This window comes from Pollicipes pollicipes, unplaced genomic scaffold, assembly GCF_011947565.3.
Source record: "Pollicipes pollicipes isolate AB1234 unplaced genomic scaffold, Ppol_2.1 Scaffold_6138;HRSCAF=7277_pilon_pilon_pilon, whole genome shotgun sequence".
Lineage (NCBI taxonomy): Eukaryota > Metazoa > Arthropoda > Thecostraca > Pollicipedomorpha > Pollicipedidae > Pollicipes > Pollicipes pollicipes.
The window spans coordinates 22,807,753-22,827,113 of record NW_023596818.1 but is presented as its reverse complement, the minus strand read 5'-3'; the positions used below and the strand labels follow the sequence as shown (position 1 = coordinate 22,827,113).

Sequence of the window (19,361 nt, the reverse complement as noted above, 5' to 3'; positions counted from 1 at the left end):
ATTTACGTGAGCAGAGTAAGGTAATGAATTTATAGGCAATCAATTAAGGTAGATTTAACTTATTACTATGATGAAAATACACCGTAGTTCCACTTAATATCTTGTGGAATATGCCAGCAGCTGACAATACCTAGGTCGATCAGGAAAAGTTTTCCACCGGTAAGACTTGAGCCCCAAGAATTGACGTTTGTTGCGCGTAGGGAGCGAAACCAACGCGGATGTCCGAAAAGTGTGTTCTGCGCATCGTTCTGCGCATCTTTTTACCGTCTCTTCACATGATCTCTTGCCTTGAGCGGCCTCCGAGTGCTGGGCTCGCCAAAGAGTCGTGTTTTCTTATATAAGGTTCTTGACATTTTAACAGGTGAGGTAAGATGAATACCGTATTTCCAGCCTTACGCATGCTTTGCATGTTTCTTTAACGTCTGGATTGTGTTTGCAGGGGTTATGGAATGTGAGCTTAGTTGCTGTTGCAGGTTCAGAATTAAAGATGGAAGTCCTCTTCGGGTGCGTTTTCAATTTCTTGACACATGCAGAGATGTGTTCATGCATGCTTGGTGTTTACATTTGCTCGTGAACAGAAAATGTCTGTTCCATCTGTAAGAGTGTTATTAAAGCAGCTGCCTTTTTATGAAAATTCAATTTGAGAAATAATTCAATTGATGTGGGAGAGATCTAGTGGCACAGTTCAACCATTATGGGAGAAGCCTAGTGTTGCCAGCACCTTCTGGTGTGGCTTCATCCCAGTCTGCCAAAAAATTAATCCATTGTAAAGAAGACTCAAACAGCATCTACCCTCAACTTTGTGCTTTGTGCACCAAACTCGGACTGGGTCTAATTGCCTTGCATTTAAAAGTTATGTGAATTTTTTTTAATGTGTTTGCATGAAATTACATTTCCACCATCTGAATTCCTTGAAACATTAACTCTATGTTCTGTTTTGGTGGTGATCATGCATTAAACTTGGAGCTCTTGGGTCTTCAGGGCACAGGTACTAGCATTGTTGCAGCAATGGTATTATGACAATATATTGTTTTTATGTGTGGCTTGGGTACATAAAATGTGCAAGTTACTTTTCATTGATAGCAGAGTAATACAGTTTGTGCTGTAGCATTTGATGATAGCCATTCCTAAAAGCTGCATGGGGCAGATGAAATCTGTGATGGTAATGGAAATTGGGGCCTTGAGGGCTGTTGGCCAGTTTTAGGAGAAAGGCAAGGTAGGGGAGAGAAATGACAGTGGCATTCTGGAGGAATGCCATTTCCCTACACTACAACACTAGGTTGACTCCATGCATGCCGGTTGTAACACTGGCAGGTTTAGTATCATGTTTTTAAGGTTGTGTTCTTATCCTGGGTATTTGTCACTGGGGCTACCTCAAGCATGCTTTCACTATCTCTGTCATGGCTTGCAAGTTGAAAAAGCAGCCTCTCCATCTAGGCAGTCATTCAGCATTTGCAGAAGCCTGTTGACCAATATCCAAAAATGTGCAAGATGATGGTATGTGATCATTTTACATATGCTTTAGATGGCAGCTGAATGACATAGAACTGAAAGGGATAAAGATTATAGTGACATTTTCATTATGTGCCAAGAAAGATATTGGAAAAGCCAATGTATATTATGCATGATCTATGATCAAGGACTTGTCCAATAGTATTTTAGCTAGGCTTGTACATTTCAGGAATAAATCATCTCAGCCAATGAAATGGTAATTAGGTAAACAAGATGCAGGTTCTCTTTTAATTTACCTCATCAGTTCTGATTGAAGAACATTGAAAGCAGTTATGGTACAAATTGGCTGTGTTTTTTGTCTAATGTGAGTGACAAGTAGTAACAACAGAAAGGCTATGGCCTGTTTTCAGGGAAGCTGACATTTGCCATTTTGTCTTTCTTGAAGAGCATGTGAGCTGCCAGTTACTGTCAGTCAACCAGCACAATTTTCTTTTTAGCATTTTCTGTTAGTAATAAACTTCAGTATTTTCACTTATCAGTGAATAAGTTTTAAAGAAGGCTGCTCAAGAAGGTTGAAGTTGAGTCCAGATCTTGATGTCCTAGCAATGTTTCAACAGAAATTATCATGTCACAAGTGGGCAATGGAAGTACACATCTAGTCACTCATGTCCAAGATCACGCCATAGAACCACCATCCTGCCCATGTGTTGGGGACTGATATGAGATATTGGAAACCAAACAAATGGATACATAGTCAAATGGAAGGTGCAGGCAAATCTATGTCTACAAATCAGCAAGAGACCATAGACACCATCTGGCCCAAAGTCTGCCAGTATTGTCTACGAAGAAACTACACTTGCCTTATTTAACAAAGGACCCAAATGTGACATTGCTTTACCTGAACCGATAGGAACTGGATTATCATAATCCCTAGGTTCAATTTCCCTTTTACTGCTATTCAAATGTCATCACCAAAAATGTGAACCACCACTAAAAATGCATTAGGTCATCTTGGTTTTAGATGCCCTGGCTGTAATAGGTCTATACCTAGCCATTTTTCAGGCATCTTAAGTTGTGAAGTACTCCATTAATCTTACATCACTGATTCTTCCTGTGCCAAACCCTCATAGAAGATAAACTTACTGATTCATTGGTCATATTGGCAATATCCATTCATGTGAATTTACAAAGATTTATAGCTCATCGGGTTTGGGGTTTGCTTGACAAATGACATGGCAACATGAAAACTGATCTCAAAAGTCGATTCCCATCTTCATTTTTTTATTTCCACAGGTCGGCCATAATTTGGAGTTTGCAGGGAGAGGGTGTGGGGAGACAAAAGTCTGTGGTTACCCATTAGCATTCGGTGGAAGGCTTTCCACTCTTCCCATCTCTTCTGTGACCCTGAATTGATGTTTCCAGCACTTTGTTTTGTACCATGCTTTTCCGTGTTTGTGACCTTTGAAGGGTCAGCCATGAGGTGCCAGAAGGGCAGAATCATATGAAAAAGTCATCAATCAGTTATTTAAACATCAAAACAGTGAGTGAAACATCTGTGAGTGCTTGGTGTCAAATTGGAAACCAACGTTACCAGAATAAAGCAGTGTGTTTGTTCACATCTGATATCACGCTTTGTGCTTGGTTTCCAGGAGGTCGGTTAGAGGATGTTTGTAGATGTGCTTTACTTTGAGTTTTCACCCAATGTCGATGTTGACATGGCTGGGTATTTGAAACACTTTCAAATAAGCATATGTCAACTTTAGTTCTCAACTGCTATTGCAAGAAATGGGAGCCTGTTTTGGCTGCAGCAGTCTCTCAGGATATGGCATCGTGCTGCTGGCTTTTTACACAGGTGCAACACCTGGAAGGCTGGAAGGAAGAGTTTCCCCTTTGTTTGGAAGAAACAGCATTCCTCCTTTGTAGTCAGTCACCTGTCTGTACTGAGTACTAACATGTGAGATGGCCATGTCATATGACAAGCCATGTTTCGTTTTTTTGCACCTGTTTAAATACAGCATTCACTCCTTTATCATAAGAATCTATATGTCTTGATGTAATAGTACATGATGATTATTATAGAACTGCTCAGTTAGGTCGAATGCCAGGTGTTTGTGTCTGATATTTAAAGGTGTGCAATAATTACCACAGCTATAAGTAAGTAGGCATAATTATCATAGCATACATGTGTACCATATTTTGTTGCTTTTTGTTTAATTTTGTTATTGAGGAGCCCAGTCTATGAATTAAAAACCATTCAGAAGAAATTGCCTGAATTATTAAGGTGGTGATGAAATCTGAAAGCCTGAAGTGTCTTCAACTAACCAAGCAACAACTCAAAATGCATGATTAAGGTTTTATCATGGTTCTAAGGAGAATTATGATAGTTTAAGGTGTGTCAGCTTTGTGGCATGCCACACCCTGTTCTGTTACACTTTCAAGGCCAGGAAGGAGCCCTCTCATTGTGTGGGATACACAATTGTGAAAAACGGACATGTTTGATTCAAAGTAGCAGTGAATTTGGCAGCTCCATGCTTTTTTGTGCAGGGTTGCCAGCGCTAAAAGGAAATATTTGGGACCCTAATATTTATTCACAAATATGGTTTTGTTTGTGGCTGTGGCCCTGAAGCTGTCCTGGCGGTGGTGCCTGACTGCCGTGAAACACGGTGCGGTGCACAGCCTGCTCCATTTGAGCAAAACGTAAACCAGCAGGTTTGCTACATCTGCCATTTATTCCCTGAATATTTTGTCCACCTTATGACTGCTAAGCATACATGGCCTGACGTGGCACTGAGAGCGAGGCAGGTGACACTTGCACATTGGGAACATGCTGAAGAGGCGGGCGCGGCGGCGGCGGGGCCGGCCGGCGCGGCGGCGCGCGGCAGGATGGGAGGGGGCGGCGGCCGGCCGGCGACGGCGGGGCCGCCGCCGGCGCCGGTCAGATAAGCCAGCTCCAGAGGACGCCACAGCTTGGACTGGCGCGGCGGATGAGGCCGAACACCAGGCCGCCGCCGTAGCCGCTGAAGGCGCGGTACGCGGTCAGCAGCAGCGCTGCGTTGGCCACGGCCAGCGCCGCTAGGATGTACAAGCACATGGTGATGAGCCGCTGGTTCTGCTCCTGCAGTCGCGCCGCCCGCTCCACCAGCCGCTGGCGCGCGCACACCCGATCCATGAGGCACTCCAGCTGCGGCAGACACGGGCCTGAGACTGCCGCCTGTCGGTGCCGCTCAGACGCGGCTGGCGGCAGGCTGTTCTGACGCGAAGCGGCGGGGTCACGTCATAGAGAAGCCAGACGCTGGCTGTGGCAGCCACGTGGGGTAACCCTGCTGCAGCCATGGGTTGTGGATCAGTTAGTCCAGCTCAGAGGTCTAGAGCCAGTCGTACAGTCACTGGCAAGGAAACATCGGTCGAAGCGAAGGGTCCTCGGGAATATAAAGGGACGTCCTAGGTGCAGCCTGTCGCACGTTTAGGATCCCTGCCTTATCCCGGTCCGTCAATGTGAATTGATGCATGGAGAGTGTCAGTGATTGTTGTTCCTTGCGGCATGCCAGCCCAGCCTGCGCGAGCTTCCGGTAAGCCGTCGCGCGCGACGCTGACCTTGTCGGCGAGACAGCGCAGCGGAAGGCCGGAGGCGGGCGGCGGGCCGCAATCTCTGGGCGGAGTCGCCTCCAGCACGCAACGCAGGCGGTGCTCGTACCGCTGCTCCTGAGGAACACACTGCAGGAGACGGCACGGTCAGCCTACTGACTTCCGGGGGTCGGGCCCGCCGGCTGAGGTCCGAGGTGTCCCCGGGGTTTTGCCCGCGAGACTTGGCAAACATGTGACCGGAAGTAGATTTTCCACACGGCCGAACATAGAGTTTAGGGATGAAGTATGCAAAAGCAATGCTGGGTGGCCTCGTTTGGTGCGTGCCAGTGATTTTCGGAAAGGCGTTTGTCATATGTCCCGCATATTGTTTAATGTATGTAACTCCCCAACATTTATTTCGAAAGCCCCGTGTGATCTAGTCGGCCAGCTCTTGCTCTTCCTGCCCTCTAGTGTACCTTCCAGAGGCGATAGAGCTCCTTGGCGCAAATGTTCTCCCGCTGCACGGGCGTGGCGACCACAAGGAACTTGTCGCAAAGCACTTGGCGTGGTGAGACGCCCTCGCACAGCACCACTTCCACGGTGATGGAGCAGCCGCAGGCGATCACGCCGCAGCTGGGGCGCACGCGGAACTTCTCCGGCGACGTTGTCTTGATCTTGGACGCGACAGACGCACGTGTTAGAGACTAAGACGGAGTGCTGCCATGAGCGCTGCGCTCGTTGTGGCATGAGTTTCAGGGAGTGGTAGTTATGTTTCCTCGTTGCGGTGGCTTACGTCTGGCTTATAAATCGGAAGGATATGAAGCCTACCCGAAGCAGCACAAGGTGCGAAGTACGCTACGGAGCCTGACGAAACGTTTTGTTTTCATCCATACATATTCCCCCCTCGCCGCAGACGCAAACGCTTCCATCAAGTCACAAACGCGACCATGTATAGATATCTAACGGGGTGCTGGATCACAGCCGGACTGTGACAGCTAAGAATAGCTTGGCAGGCAGCCGAGCTGCCCTTCAGGACGCTTGGCGTCGCCTCCACTAACCTTGAACGCCACGGGGCATCTGTGCGTGTTGGTGATGGTGAAAGGAGCTCTCGACCGGGGTGCATCGCATTTGAACCGCACCTCGCCGTACGGGCACACGGATATGATGTCACCTGGAGGAAGTCGCGAAGCGCTTGGTGATCTATGGCCTGGATAAATTTTCTCTGCTAAGATGCGTTTTGGCAGTTTCTAACCTATGCATTGTATTCCCCTCGCAAAAATCGGGTTGAGTTCACGCATCGCTTTCGTGATATGCAGGTCTTTGTGTTCAAAATAACGCTAGATTGTTACATTTTGGGGTTGAATACACCTATTATTATGCATATCACCAATCAGATTTTACTTTCCTGAAATTTATTTCCTGCAGGCTGCACATGGTCCGCTCTCTGCACAACTGTAATGTAAACGAGTTGGCAATGCAGCGCGAATTTTGTGTATTGGCCTTTACCTTGCTGGGATGATGAGCATGTCATTTTATCTTCGTTTTCGCTATTTCGTTCGAATGTTGATTTTTCGAGCTCGGAGCGCAGGGTGATTCTTGTCTAGAATCATGTCTGGCTTCTTATCCGCCGCTAGTTGCACAGGTACAGGTGCTCGATGCATGTAGTGTTACAATAGATGGCGAAAACGGCCTGTCATGAGCTAGGCCCTTAAACACATTCAACTCTCAGCATTTCATGCCAGCGCAACCTACTCGCGTTTCCTTCCTTAGCATACATGTTTACGTCTCATGGGTTTTAAAGTGTGCCGAAATTTTGGGCACGTGACTGTCGACCGAACGGACTTCGTGCTCCGAAGTTGGAATTAATTAATCGGGTAGGCAGTCATTGGGTGTGGTAGAAGTAGTGGTAGTTATTGGTGCTACGTTAGTTGCACAGATGAGTCGTTGGGTGTGGTAGAGATAGTGGTAGCCATTGGTGCTACGTTTGCACGGATGAGTTTTGCTTACGCTCAGTCTATCCGGTAATGCGCATTCCGTTGCTCGGCTCCGTTCACGTTCTCATTGTCCGCTCTGTTGACGTGCACCCGGTCCGTGGTCACGTGCCCAGCGGTTGTGGTACTGACCGGCGCCGCGCCTGCCGTCCCGCCGCAGAGATGGCGTCCGTAGCGGGTGTGGTGCTGCGCCGGTGCGTCCAGCTGCCGGCGGCGGCCCGCCTCAGCACCTCGGCCCGCGCGCTGGGCGGCCCCGGCCTGCCCACCGTGGTGGAGCGCCACGGCAGCCGCGAGGTGCTCGGCTACGGCTTCAACGGCGAGCCCAACTACATGGACCGCGTCGACTTCCCGATCCCGGCCGTCCGCTTCAAGGAGGACACGGCCGGCATCAAGGTGAGTCAAGGCCGCAGCGGCAGCGCGTGACGCCTCACTGGAGTAACTGAGTTAGAAGGCTATGCAGGGGTACCACTTCCTTGTTCGTTCAATTTTGATGATGACCGAATGTTTAGGTTATGTCATTTTCTGCGTGATGGTGCGTTGACGTCAAGTTGGTCAGTTAACCGTGTTTTTCTGTTTACTTTAGCCGTTTGTTGCTCGAAATTTTCACCAGACGGATGAGGAATACCTACGCTTATCACTGCATAAATAAATACGAAAACGTACGTTTAGTCTCGGTTTTTGTATCCTCTTATTCTGTGTCGTATGCATCCCACCGTCAGATAGGATGACTGGTGTGCTGCCTGGTGGCAGCAGTGCGGACCGTCGCCACGCACCCTTTTCGACGCCTGTGACCACTTCCTCGGACGCAGGTGCTGCGTGAAAAGGAGAAGGGCGACTGGAAGAAGCTGACGCCCGAGGAGGTGCAGGAGCTGTACCGCGCCACCTTCTGTAAGTCGTTCGCCGAGATCCAGGCTCCCACCGGCGAGTGGAAGCTCGTGCTGGGTGGCACGCTCGTCGCCTGCTCCATCGCCGTGTGGATCTACCTCTGGATGAAGGTGTTCGGTAAGTCCAGCCCTGTTGTGGGACGCAGCCTTGGAGCGGGGTGTGTGTGGTGTGTTTGGTGGACACCGCGGGAATTGTCAAGCTCGCATTCTAGCCCACTACAGAGACCACAGGGGAGCGCTGAATGCGCCTGGATGGTCTGGGTTCGAGGCTCGATGCACAAAGTTGACCACACTGCTTCATGGACTCGATCTACATATGTTTATACATAGCATCTGCCAAAGAAATGCGTTGGTAATGTTCTGAGCTGTGCAAAGTCACCGCATGTCCTCCGCGAGTAACGATGTTGGTGTGCGTATGACGCCGCCGTAAGCCTGTGCTGACTGCGTCAGGCGCTGGCCGCCGGCTGACCGACTCCCCCCCGCGGCAGTGTACGACCAGCTGCCGGACACCATCACCAACCCGTCCAAGATGGAGGCGCAGGTGCAGCGCATGATCGACCTGCGCATGAACCCGGTGGAAGGCATCGGCTCCAAGTGGGACTACGAGAAGGGCCAATGGAAGAATTAACCGGACCACGCTCGGCGGAGCACCTAGCTAATGCCCTGTGTGGCGCCGCCTGGCGGCGGCAGTGTGTGTGGGAGCTGGGCTCGCTGGCTCAGGCGATCGTGGCGTGAAGCGGGTACCAGTAACTCGAATAAATCCTACCTGAATCAGTCAAGAGTTTTAGACAGAGCGCGCCAATGGAGAGAGGCTTTGTAACGGGGCCTGGACTTATCTGGCGCCCACAGTAATGGCCTTGCAGTGTTGTGTCTGGCAACTGTAGCTGTGACGAAGTCTTAAGAGCTCTGGCGATAAGTCAGGTTGAACGGCTCAGACTGGGCATTTCAGACGACATTTGAGAGCTGGGCGTGCCGCGAGCTGTTTGAGTAAACGACTGATTTGGGATTTTCGGGGTCCACCTTTTTCTGGAACAGCACCACACCACAAAAATCTTACAAAACGCTCATTTAGTCCATTGGCGGTGTCCTCGGTCTGTCGCGGGGAAAACACGCAGGTGACCAGGTGAATCCCGACGAACGTGCCGGCGAGCATGCTGTCGACCGACGACGTGTGCGCGACACCGCGTCATCCAGCACGTCATCGCGACATCGCGTCATCCAGCAGTAAATTGCCGCGACGCCTCTTACCCACTGACGGTCACGTGACGCCGCCCGAGCACGGCGCGTGCAGACGCCGCTTCCCCGCCGCCGACGGGCCACTGCCGGTCACGTGACGCCACCCAGGCACGGCGTGTGTCGGCGCCGTTCCCCGCCGCCGGCGGGCCACTGCCGGTCACCTGACGCCACCCAGGCACGGCGTGTGTCGGCGCCGTTCCCCGCCGGCGGCGGGCCGCCCCACGGCCGGTCACGTGGCGCCACCCGAGTACGGCGTGTGTCGGCGCCGCTCCCCGCCGGCGGCGGCGGGCCGCCTCAGACCGGCAGCCAGGTCTTGCGTCTGATGCTGAGCCGGACGGCGCGGTCGCTGCCGCCGAGAGCCTCCGGCCGCGGCTGCTGCAGCATCCAGGCGCGCCACTCGGCCTCGGCCAGCTGGCGGCGGCGCGCACCTCCGCGCGTGTCCCTGATGAGCCCGCCCAGCCGAGCGTTTCGCATCCACAGGTCGTTGCAAAGCGCGTCCAGGCAGCGGTTGAAGTCGTAGAGCGTCTGCCAGTCGGCCTCGCCGTCCACCTCGCTGTCCATGGCGGCCGCGATGGTGTCCTCGATCTGCCGGCGGCGCTGCTGCTGCAACTCGGCGTGCAGTGTCTCCACCGTGTCCGTCATCTGACGCCTGCGGCATGGAGCGAGCGCGGCGCCGGTCGGCAGGAGCACCGGCAGCGCGGCCGTACGAGACATGGGGCACGCTGCGATCGACGCCGGAGCGCTGGAGGCGGGGGGTACTGGCCGTGGCGCCGCAGCGCGCTGAGTAGAGTACTGGAACGGACCGACCCCGCCACATACCAGACATAGTTTGCCGAAAGAGGGGTACGTGAGTGGGCATGTGCGTTTGACTGGCCATGTTGCTAGACATGTCCGACCTTTTTGGAGGGGATGAAACTCTCTCTCACTTGACGTCCTCGAACCACTGCGTCAGCTTCTCCAGCTGCTTCAGGAGGTTGGCCACCCGCATGTTGTCTACGGGCAGCAGCTGGAACTTGTAGTGCAGCACCGTCTCGATCTCCTCATTGACCTGGCGGCGAGCGGATGGAGCTAGTGATCCACACCGATTCAGCCCGATCCCATCACCCGCCGCATTTGGGACGCGAGCGCGGCAGAAGAGCACGACAGACAGCTCTTGACACGGCTGGGTTGCCTCCTCCACATATTTCACAAGCGGACAACATCCGCAATTGAAGATGTTCGCAGTTCCCATCAGCACTCAAGCCTTTGGCGGTATTCTCCAGGGCTCAGGAACGGGCACTGCAGCGTAGACTTTGGGGTGGTAGGAAAACACGCCGCACAGCAGGACGCCGCAGTGTCCTGGCTGGGGAGCCGATGTGGAGACGGCGGCCTATCCTGCGCGCCACGCCGCCGTTGCACGGCGCACGCACCTGCTTGGTTTGATCCTTGATCCGCTGGAGTCGTCTCTCCAGCACCTTTATCATCCAACGTCGGCCGGTCACCAGGGCCAGGCACGCCTGGTACAGGTTAATGCCACGGCACAGCCGACCTGCGCGGGGTGAACAGAGGGTCACAGGGGTCACACCAAGCGGAGCAACCAGCCGAGCAAGCCTAGAGTTCGGCCGCATCCCGCTGATGGCTTACTGCACAGTCGACTGCCTTTTAACTGCATTGTCTAAACATTTGTTCCGACATGGCAGAAATCAACCCGCCTTGATCGTGATACACATATACGTCCGTCCTAACGTCGTCGATCCATCATATTGAGGCCTCATGGCGTAGGTGCTCCTGGGACGTGAGATCTTACCGCCAGCGCCTCCCGCCCGCACCTGGGACCTGTGTGAACCTGAGCAGGGTGCAGCCGCTCTTGAGGTAGTCGATCTGCATGCTGTGCACCTGGCGGTAGGCGCGCACCTCGAACAGCGCTGTCAGACGCCGCAGGTGCCCGTTGTTTTCGGCCAAAGTGTCGTGCACCGCCCGGTAGATGTCTCTGGCGCGGGACAGCCGGGTCACCTGGTGCTGAACAGCAGGGAGACCACGGCTGTCACGCGCTCGACAGCAGTTTGCTGGATTGTTTTAGAGTGAGAAGCGAGCTGGAAGTTGAAGCATACGTAGCCTCAGCTGACTTGCACGGTGACATCACTTGTCCTGTGACCCGGCCCCATAAGCGCGAATTAAAATATTTCATTAACGCTTACCATTGTACTCCGAAATGTAAGAAGGAACACATGGTTTGGCCATCCACATATGCACAAATGCTCTAATTGCTCACCACTAGTAGCATCTTCCTGTTCTGCCACTTAAGCCTGGCGTCCCTGGACTGTATATGTCCAGCCTCCACTGCCTTCACGATCTCGTGCTTCATGCCCTCCAGAAACTTGATGTGCGCCTTACTCAAGTCCTTCGACTTGTGGAAATTAGTTGTTAGCAGTGCCTGCAAGGATACGATTCGTATTTAAGCTAGGCTACCATTACTTCTTGGCCCAGAATGTGCGTATCGTTTGCATGTCTGGAGAAGCCTTAAGAACAGGTATGCAGCGGGCAAAAGTAGATTAAAAAGGGTAAATGCGGGTTGAGATTATTTCTGGCCGAATGAGATATACAAACACGTACTGAATTACTGAAAATTGTATGTCAACAATACTTCTTCTATACTCAGCCGCCAAGTATTCACAAATGAGTCGCAAGGTCAAACGGTGGCCGCATTCCATTTCCGTCCCATCCTCTGGAGGACGGCAGTGCTGGCGCGGCGGGTCTCCTGGAGCCCAGCGAGGGTCCCCTGGAGCCCAGCGAGGGTCTCCTGGAACCCAGCGAGGGTCTCCCAGTCACCGGCGGCCAGCGCCGTGCGGCGACGAGCGGCGCGGCACACCGTACCATAAGCTCCTCCCAGGTCATCTGGCTGAAGTCCCTGTTGTGGTAGATGGAGAGGGTGGTGACGTCTGGCGGGTCCACGGGCGGCACCTGGGTGGGTTGCCAGCTGTCCCCGGAAAACACGCGCTGGCCTCCAACCCTGAAACCATGGCAGCGTCATCTCTGGACCGGAGTGAGAAGCCACCTCTGGCTTTCCCACTGATGTACGTCACTAACAGCTCCTGTTTCCTGGAGGCTCAGTCCTTCAGCATCGATTTGCTGAAGCAAACAGATGCTCCCTAGTCTATGCCGGGTGCAGTTTGAACCCCTAGTAGCGTGGCAGTGCTCTACAGGCCATTGGCATGGATGAAGGGCGTGGTACGGCTTATGTGGCGGCAACAACACCAGCTTTCACTGAAGTGGTAATAATGTTATCTTTTCCCGCCGATAGATGCTGTCACACCAACTTTCCCCAGCACCCTACACAGCTGGCCATTGACAAAACGCCCAGGCCTCCACAGAATCACTTCTGTGCATCGTACCACGATCATTCTCCTGGGTTTTCGTCAAACTCTGTTGGCCACGGTTGAATCATCTCGAATCAGCGTATGTTCCACAATGCGTCGCCTCCTCACCTCCTGCCTCTCGACGGTTTACGTGCCTCAGTCTGGTCGACAGGGGCGTCATCGTCGGGCTTGCCGGCACCCGAGGCCAAGTGGACGCAGAGGGAGGAGCACTTGCGGCCGGCTGGTCGTCCTCGGTCATCCCCGTCCTCCCCACTGACGGCCGGCCTCCTCCTGACGCCGCCGCCGCCTGCAGAACGACCACCTCCAGCCCCGGTGCCACCACCACCACCGCCGCCGCCGCCGCCGCCGCCGTCGCCACCACCGCTGCCGCCGCCGCCTCTGCCTCCAACAAAACGGCCGGCCGCCGCCAATTTGGGCGGCCCCTTGCCCATGCTGTAGGCTGAGAGAGAGCCAGCGAGCGCTGTGTCAGGCTGATGCTCTACTTCGAGTCATGTGCTGCTGTATGAGGAATCGGACCAGTAGCACGTTTTCGACGCACACAGCTGTCGTTGCGACCCATAATGCTAGCAAGGCATCAGCAGGATGAAACCTTTCAAATCATCGGAGCACACTAAGGCTTGCTGCCATCTCCTCGTGCAAAATGTACATAGCTTTCACTTTCAATACCGGAGGCATAGGGCGGTTTCGAGTCATTTTCGATGCACGAACGTTGTTACTCAAGGGTATGAGCCGCAAGAATTGCGCCTATCTCAAGGCTCTCTGCATTTAGAAAGCACGGTTCTATCGTTCACCGTCCGGACCCGTCGGCTGGCTTATCGGGTCACAGTTAATATTTCGAAACCAACCGGCGCAGTCGCATATTTGTCAACTTGTGTTTAAAACGGCCTCAACTCAAACTTAAATAAAGTACAGGTGGATGTTAACACATTTTTGTAATAAGATGAGGGCGGTTTATGCTCAAAGTTCGACATTTTATGTGGTATTTTGCGTCAACGGTCGCGCAGGTTTGAAATCGTGTAACGGAAGAGGAAATCAAAGGGATGATGTGATGACGGTGTCGGCTCCGTGTGTTTCCGCAGCGCTCACCTGCGGCGCCCTCATCGCGACACTTGCTGCAGCCGCGCAGGTGGATGCAGTAGTGAGTGGAGCGGATGTAGCTGCCCACCCTCTTGGCGACCGCCAGCGTGTGCCAGCGCGAGGAGCCGTGCCGCTGCCGCGCCGGCCCCTCGCTCTCCGTCACCTCTGACGTCACCTCTGACGTCGCCTCTGACGTCGCCTCGTCTGGCAGCGCCGTCAGGAACACCGACTGGCCATGCTGCGGCAGCAGCGGCGACGGCACCCGCACATCCGGCTGCGGCGGAGGCGGCGGCGTGCCTCCGACCTCGCCGCCAGGGCCGGATGACGGGCCCAGCGGCGGGAGCGGCACCACTGAACTGGTCGCTCCATCTGGAGAGTTGGACTGGGCATCGGTGGGAGAGGACGATCCGGTCGACCTGACGGGGATTTGTGGCAGTTTGTCGGCGTCCTCTTGATCCATGCCGAGGTTGTCTAGAATAACATGCAGATCTAGAACTAAATGGGGTCTAGATTAAATCTAGATCTACAAAATTAGTACATATTCTTGGCTCCTCCATGCTCGTGTGCTACAACTATGCTAATTTTCTAGCTTCATCGTGTTCTCTGTGCGCAGGAAAAAGACGTAAAATATCTGAGCTTGACCGAATGTAACCAGCAAAACACCTTGAAAAACGTCTCGTGACTTCCGCATAATGCCACTTCTCTAAAAAATCTTTCCTACGCGACTCTTACTTATACCGTCGCATCTCTCACCCCTTTCAACACTCAGTCACGCAGCCACATGTTTATAATGCAGCACCCATAACAATTTCGCGTGAGGCCTGAGCAGCTCAACATAATTTTTTTCGGGCGCTAGAGGCTTTCCCCTCATATCGGGATTTTTCATCATGGGGGCAGCCTTTTCGCGGGAACGGTATTGACGTTGGCGGAGGGGGGCGATGCTGAGGGAGGATACCGATCGGTTCCAGCTTCTCATCGGGCCCAAACACTTTATTTTGAGATTTTAGTTATAAAACACGTTACGAGCCAATCACTCTAGTAATTTGCTCGTAATGTGTTTGGACGTTGCAACCATGTCACTCGGACGCTGAACACGAAAAAATTTAAGGAACTCAACTGCAAATCGCGTTCCGTCCTACCATAATGAAGGACCCCGGCAACCTAGGCCCCATATCTCCGCCACTGCGAGCGGCGTGAGCACGTATCCTAGAAACCTTTCGTTAAACCTCGCTTGATCCAAGAGCCTGTTTAGACTCGGAGACAATCTTCAGAGTAACGTCTCTTCGTCACGTCACACTGTACGTTGAAGGTAGACATTTCCATTCCCAGAATGTCCTATTACTAAACTTTCCATTCGGTGCCCACGTTGTGGCTCCACTGGCAGTTACAAGCAATACCTCCTCATGCGCGAGGATATCGTAGGCATATTGTTCTTTCTTCAGGCTTAACCACTCTTTGAAGGCCACCGACAGCGTATCGTTGTCTAGTTTAAGCCAGACAGAGTAGCCGACGTTAGCGAGCCTTCAGCCTGCCCCTCACGTACTTCCCGTCGCCGGTGCAGCCCGCTGCCTTGCAGTTGTGTGACGTCCAGCGTCCCTATCAGCGGCCGGTCAGCCGCTATCAGACGGGCCGCATGACCGCGATACGGACCGTGAGCCAGTTGTGCAGCCCCGCCGCGCGCCGCCCGCACCGGTCGTCGCCTGAGGTGCTGTCGGGGGTCGTCTGTTGAAGCGGGGTGAACTCGGTGACCGGGGCGTAAGAGGCGTTCGCGACCACGTGTCTCAGCTGGGGCGTCCGCTGCCGCTGCCACGTGAGCTCCAGATCCCGACGGCATGCTGCGACCGGAGCCGATGCCGACCGCCGTGGTGGGCAGTCCGGCTGAGGAGCTGGACACCTCCTGCCTCAACTGCTTCAGCCGCCGGGTGGGCATCATCGTCATCGGCTGGGTGATCGTGGTGAGTGGCTCGCGGTCAGTGGCGGGCTGCAGAATTGGAGACCGGCCGCGGAGGGGCACAGCACCCTGCGCCGTGCCGGCGAGCATGTGGCGCGTGGCGTCTCCAAGCTCTCCAGGCCATGCCATCCCTTGTGTGCCTCGACGTACAGCTGACGTACAGCCGGTGTGCGCGTACCATTGGGGCTTTACGATGCTCTCAGCTGCTGAGGCTGTGGTGGCGCCTGTCACTCACCTTTGGCAGGAAGGGAGGAATGCGCAGGGAATCAAACCCTTTACACCCGACATACAGCCGGCGCATGAGCTCCGGTGGCGCCATTCGCGACATGCTGGCGACGCCCGACTTAGCTACACTTGTTTCGCCCTCGCGTGTATGTACACACAGGCCCTCCGGTAAGTGAAGGTTAAGAGATAAGCCTGCTTATCTGATGCAACTTGGCGTGGTCATGCGGTCTGGACACATGGAGCGTCATGTCAACAGAAAGTGAAGTGTCATGTCATGTCATAGGTAGCCAAATGGCCTCCCACCTCAGTTAGCTATTGTCACCACCCATGTGCAGTGTAGCGTCTCCATGCGGCTGCATATACGCCGATAACGGAGTAACTGACCTCCCTCATTCAGTTTCGCGCCACAGCCGATCATGGATTTTATCTAATCCGAATGCTGAACTTCGTCCGATGAGCTTATACTGATTTTTCCGTTTTAAGTGCTGCATCAGATTAAAGGGATCGCTCCACATTTGAATGGGGCTTTAAACTGAAAAGCCGTCCTCGAGATCATTTGGTGCGGTTCACATCTCCGCCCTTCTTGAGAACTAAACGCTTCTAGTTTCTGAGCTACACACTCTCAACGATGAGCAGACTTTTTCGGAGAGATTGTTGCAAGGTCACCTTAGCATCGGTGACACCATAATTACTTCATTCAAAGTCTGCTATTCCATTAGCCATGCGGCGGTCAAGGTCAATGGAAATATAATTGTTGAGTCGTTCATATCTGGCGTTCGTGAGCACGATTTCCGGATGAAACGGCCTTTCACTGGCTCTCGATCAATGTTGTACAAGGTACGGTGACGTAATCAAACAATAGCGCATTGATGAACATATTAACTAAGCAGAAAAATTGTCCTGTCTAGAGCAGAGCAATCCACTTGAAATTATGCCAATTGTTATAAGTGAGCCTATTACATCACATCTGTTGCTTGCTTCAGTATCTTCAAATGTGAATTATTCCTTCGAGTGCCTGTTTACAGGCAGCCTCGGCGTGACGTGGTGGTTAGCGGTGACCGCGGCGGCTCCGTGACCGTATTCCATCCAGCGCAGCCTCCGTTCTCATATGCCCCATGCATGGCCGAGGGAAGAGGACCGTAGCTGAGACACTTGGCTTTCCGCACTTCCTGTCCGTTTGACTGCTGCTACTTGTCTGTGCTATATGACCCCGTCATAACGTGACCTTTCGGCGGCCACGAGACAGAGCACGGTCAGCTGGGTGGTCTGTTCGCTAAAGTAACTACAGATCGCATGACTCCTGCCGCATGCACTGACACTTGTCTGGACTGCCTGACTAGCGGTCGCGCCCACCGGTCTAATCGGGCTTCGCTCTCCACCGGCAGCTGATGAGCATCCCAGAGGTGGTGACCACCTGGAAGTTGATGACGGTTTCCAGTGGGGGAGGTCTGGCCATCGCCATCATCTACATGCTGATTCTGCTAGTAGACGGTACGCTCGCGGCGCTGCTGCTGCTCGGCCTGCGTGACGGCGTGGTCCGCACCCGGCTCAACATCTGGATGGTGTGGACGGCTGTGTACACCGTGTTGCTGCTGCTGCTCTTCATCATTTTCGTGGCGACCGTGCCGAGCGTGACACTCGCAACCGGCGTGCTGGGTGGTTTCAACCTGCTCTTCTTCATCTGCTTCCGTGTCTACTGCCTGTACGCCGGCTGGAAGTACCGCGAGGTCATCATGTCGGCGCCGCCGCCGGCCACCGACATCCGACCCGATCCCACCTACCCGGCCTTCTGAACGCTTGGCAGGCGGCTGACTCCTCCTCAGCCGTGATTGCCCTGGCTGTGCGTTATCTGGTGTGGAGCCCTGCAGCTCGCGACGAGGCACGGGCCCGGCCGGTCGGAAGGTGCTCCCCCAGAGGCCGCGGAGCGCACTGGTCTGGCCGCGGCTTACTCAACACCAGGTGCCAAGCAAGATGGCGGACGGTACGCTAGTCTCTTGAGTCTATGGAGCGTGCGGCTTATAGGAGAAGGCACAACGTTTGAGTGGCACTGGATCCACCGAACACCAGCGTAAAACGCGAGATGGTGGCGGGGGGGGGGGGGGGGCAAAATATTACTGATGGTCAAACCATTTCCACGACTTGGTGTTTGCCCAAGGGGCTGTCTAACCGTATCTGACGTGATTGGCAGGTGCCCACGTTGTATGAAAATAAAATGAGCCATCTGAATACGCCTATTCCAGGGAGCTAGAATCGCTTTTGAACTAGGGTGAGGGTGAAAAATTCAATCGCAAAAAGACCATGCGGGAGTGAAAAATATCAATTAAAAAGATGGAACTTATGAGCTCGTGGCTGATGCTTCAGCCACAAAGACATCTATTTCCAGTTGGCATGAACGTAATATCAGGAACCTGACAAGACCAATTCGTTTTTTAACATCTTAAGCCATTAAAGTGAAGCAGAATACATTAACACGCGCTCGGGTGGGGGGGGGGGGTGGGGGGGGGGGGGGGCAAATTGATCCCCCGAGGGCTTTTTCGGAATGATTTCTGAACGGCGCTGCGTAGCGGCGCCGAATTTTGCACAGCCGTAGAAAATTGCATAGCGGATCGTTTGACACACAAATATCAGATGTACCATGTAAGGTCGCTGACCTATGACAGGTCAAAGTCAGCCCATGGTTTCCGCGAAGGCAATTCTAGGGAATCGTTCAAACTGATACAACAACGGAGTGTTTGACGAAGACGTACGTCTCTGAAATGCTTTCTTAGGCACCACAAGTATTGAATGAGCAAATTACGTTGACCTAAGGTCAGGTATGATGGTCGGACCAAGGTCAAACCAACCTGATATATAATAGGGCTCGCTGTATGGGATAGTTTCTGGTGCTCATTTCGAATTTATTGGTAGCAGAAACCGCATTATACATCTTCAATTGACTTCTTACAGCTCAGAACAGGCCATATACCTAAGATGACCCAGGTCAACATTTTGTTTTAGGAACATACTGCCTAGTGTAATCTTTGTTGCTCATTCAAATGCAAAACGCAAATCACTCTTGTATCATTTTGGTTGCCATGACCTACAAATGGTCAAACAAGGCCAATGACCTCAAATGAGCTTGTGAACTTTTCCTTACAGACAGTTGCCTAGGTTCTGGGGTGCTTTGAAGACCAACCTGAAATTTGACCTTGTTTGACCTTATTTGGCCTGAAGGTTAAATTGACCCCCCCACCCCACCCCACCTGAGCGAAGGGTATCTAGCTGGCCAACCGGGAGCGTGTTAAAGCATAGTAATTTCATGACAGCATTATAAGCATAGCAAATTATTAACACCAATAATTTGATGCTGCACTTTTCAATTCCGATCCACAGCACTTTTAAAACAAAACAAAGCAAAGGAATTCAATAACAAAATAAAAACAGAAAATTCAACAAGATCTAACAGCTGCCCTAGCCCTGATGCTCCGGTGGGATCGGCCAGCACGTGATAGATCTCACGAGACATGATTCTTTGCTGGCTATGGTGGGTCCAACCGCCGCCGCTGGTCCCAGTTAGACAGATAGCTATAGGCAGATGACACATATCCCATATACCCCCCGCCCCATATAGACAGATGACATGTGG

At 53.0% G+C, this 19,361-nt stretch overlaps 3 protein-coding genes across 4 annotated transcripts; 2 read left to right on the top strand and 1 right to left on the bottom strand.

Moving 5' to 3' along the window:
* The first annotated feature begins 261 nt into the window (after window positions 1–261).
* On the top strand, window positions 262–8,666 carry LOC119106207 (cytochrome c oxidase subunit 4 isoform 1, mitochondrial). 2 transcript variants are annotated; one of them, XM_037229811.1, is made up of 4 exons: window positions 262–361; window positions 7,168–7,400; window positions 7,817–8,009; window positions 8,380–8,666. In XM_037229811.1, exons 2-4 carry the CDS (start codon window positions 7,170–7,172, stop codon window positions 8,517–8,519), a joined length of 564 nt encoding a protein of 187 aa, XP_037085706.1. In that variant the 5' UTR covers window positions 262–361; window positions 7,168–7,169; the 3' UTR covers window positions 8,520–8,666. The 2 variants fall into 2 exon arrangements, with proteins under 2 accessions (XP_037085706.1, XP_037085707.1); XM_037229812.1 differs by having other exon boundaries at window positions 279–366.
* Window positions 4,388–7,136, bottom strand: LOC119105473 (motile sperm domain-containing protein 2). The gene is made up of 5 exons (XM_037228938.1): window positions 6,523–7,136; window positions 6,075–6,187; window positions 5,493–5,690; window positions 5,047–5,166; window positions 4,388–4,633 (listed from the first exon to the last, which is right to left on the bottom strand). The coding sequence occupies exons 1-5, from the start codon at window positions 6,545–6,547 to the stop codon at window positions 4,388–4,390; spliced, it is 702 nt and encodes a 233-aa protein (XP_037084833.1). The 5' UTR covers window positions 6,548–7,136.
* Window positions 8,667–15,235: 6,569 nt separating the features above from the next.
* Window positions 15,236–17,820, top strand: LOC119106327 (uncharacterized). The gene is made up of 2 exons (XM_037229939.1): window positions 15,236–15,515; window positions 17,122–17,820. The coding sequence occupies exons 1-2, from the start codon at window positions 15,393–15,395 to the stop codon at window positions 17,527–17,529; spliced, it is 531 nt and encodes a 176-aa protein (XP_037085834.1). The 5' UTR covers window positions 15,236–15,392; the 3' UTR covers window positions 17,530–17,820.
* Window positions 17,821–19,361: the final 1,541 nt, after the last annotated feature.

Excerpts from the sequence above, each read along its gene's own strand:
- LOC119106327 (XM_037229939.1), top strand. The coding sequence starts at position 15,393 with ATGCTGCGACCGGAGCCGATGCCGACCGCCGTGGTGGGCAGTCCGGCT. Across the intron at positions 15,516-17,121 it reads TCATCGGCTGGGTGATCGTG|CTGATGAGCATCCCAGAGGT; the intron begins GTGAGTGGCTCG and ends CTCCACCGGCAG.
- LOC119106207 (XM_037229811.1), top strand. The coding sequence starts at position 7,170 with ATGGCGTCCGTAGCGGGTGTGGTGCTGCGCCGGTGCGTCCAGCTGCCG. Across the intron at positions 7,401-7,816 it reads AGGACACGGCCGGCATCAAG|GTGCTGCGTGAAAAGGAGAA; the intron begins GTGAGTCAAGGC and ends CCTCGGACGCAG. Across the intron at positions 8,010-8,379 it reads CCTCTGGATGAAGGTGTTCG|TGTACGACCAGCTGCCGGAC; the intron begins GTAAGTCCAGCC and ends CCCCCGCGGCAG.
- LOC119105473 (XM_037228938.1), bottom strand. The coding sequence starts at position 6,547 with ATGACATGCTCATCATCCCAGCAAG. Across the intron at positions 6,188-6,522 it reads ATGCTCATCATCCCAGCAAG|GTGACATCATATCCGTGTGC; the intron begins GTAAAGGCCAAT and ends GACTTCCTCCAG. Across the intron at positions 5,691-6,074 it reads GATGCCCCGTGGCGTTCAAG|ATCAAGACAACGTCGCCGGA; the intron begins GTTAGTGGAGGC and ends GTCGCGTCCAAG.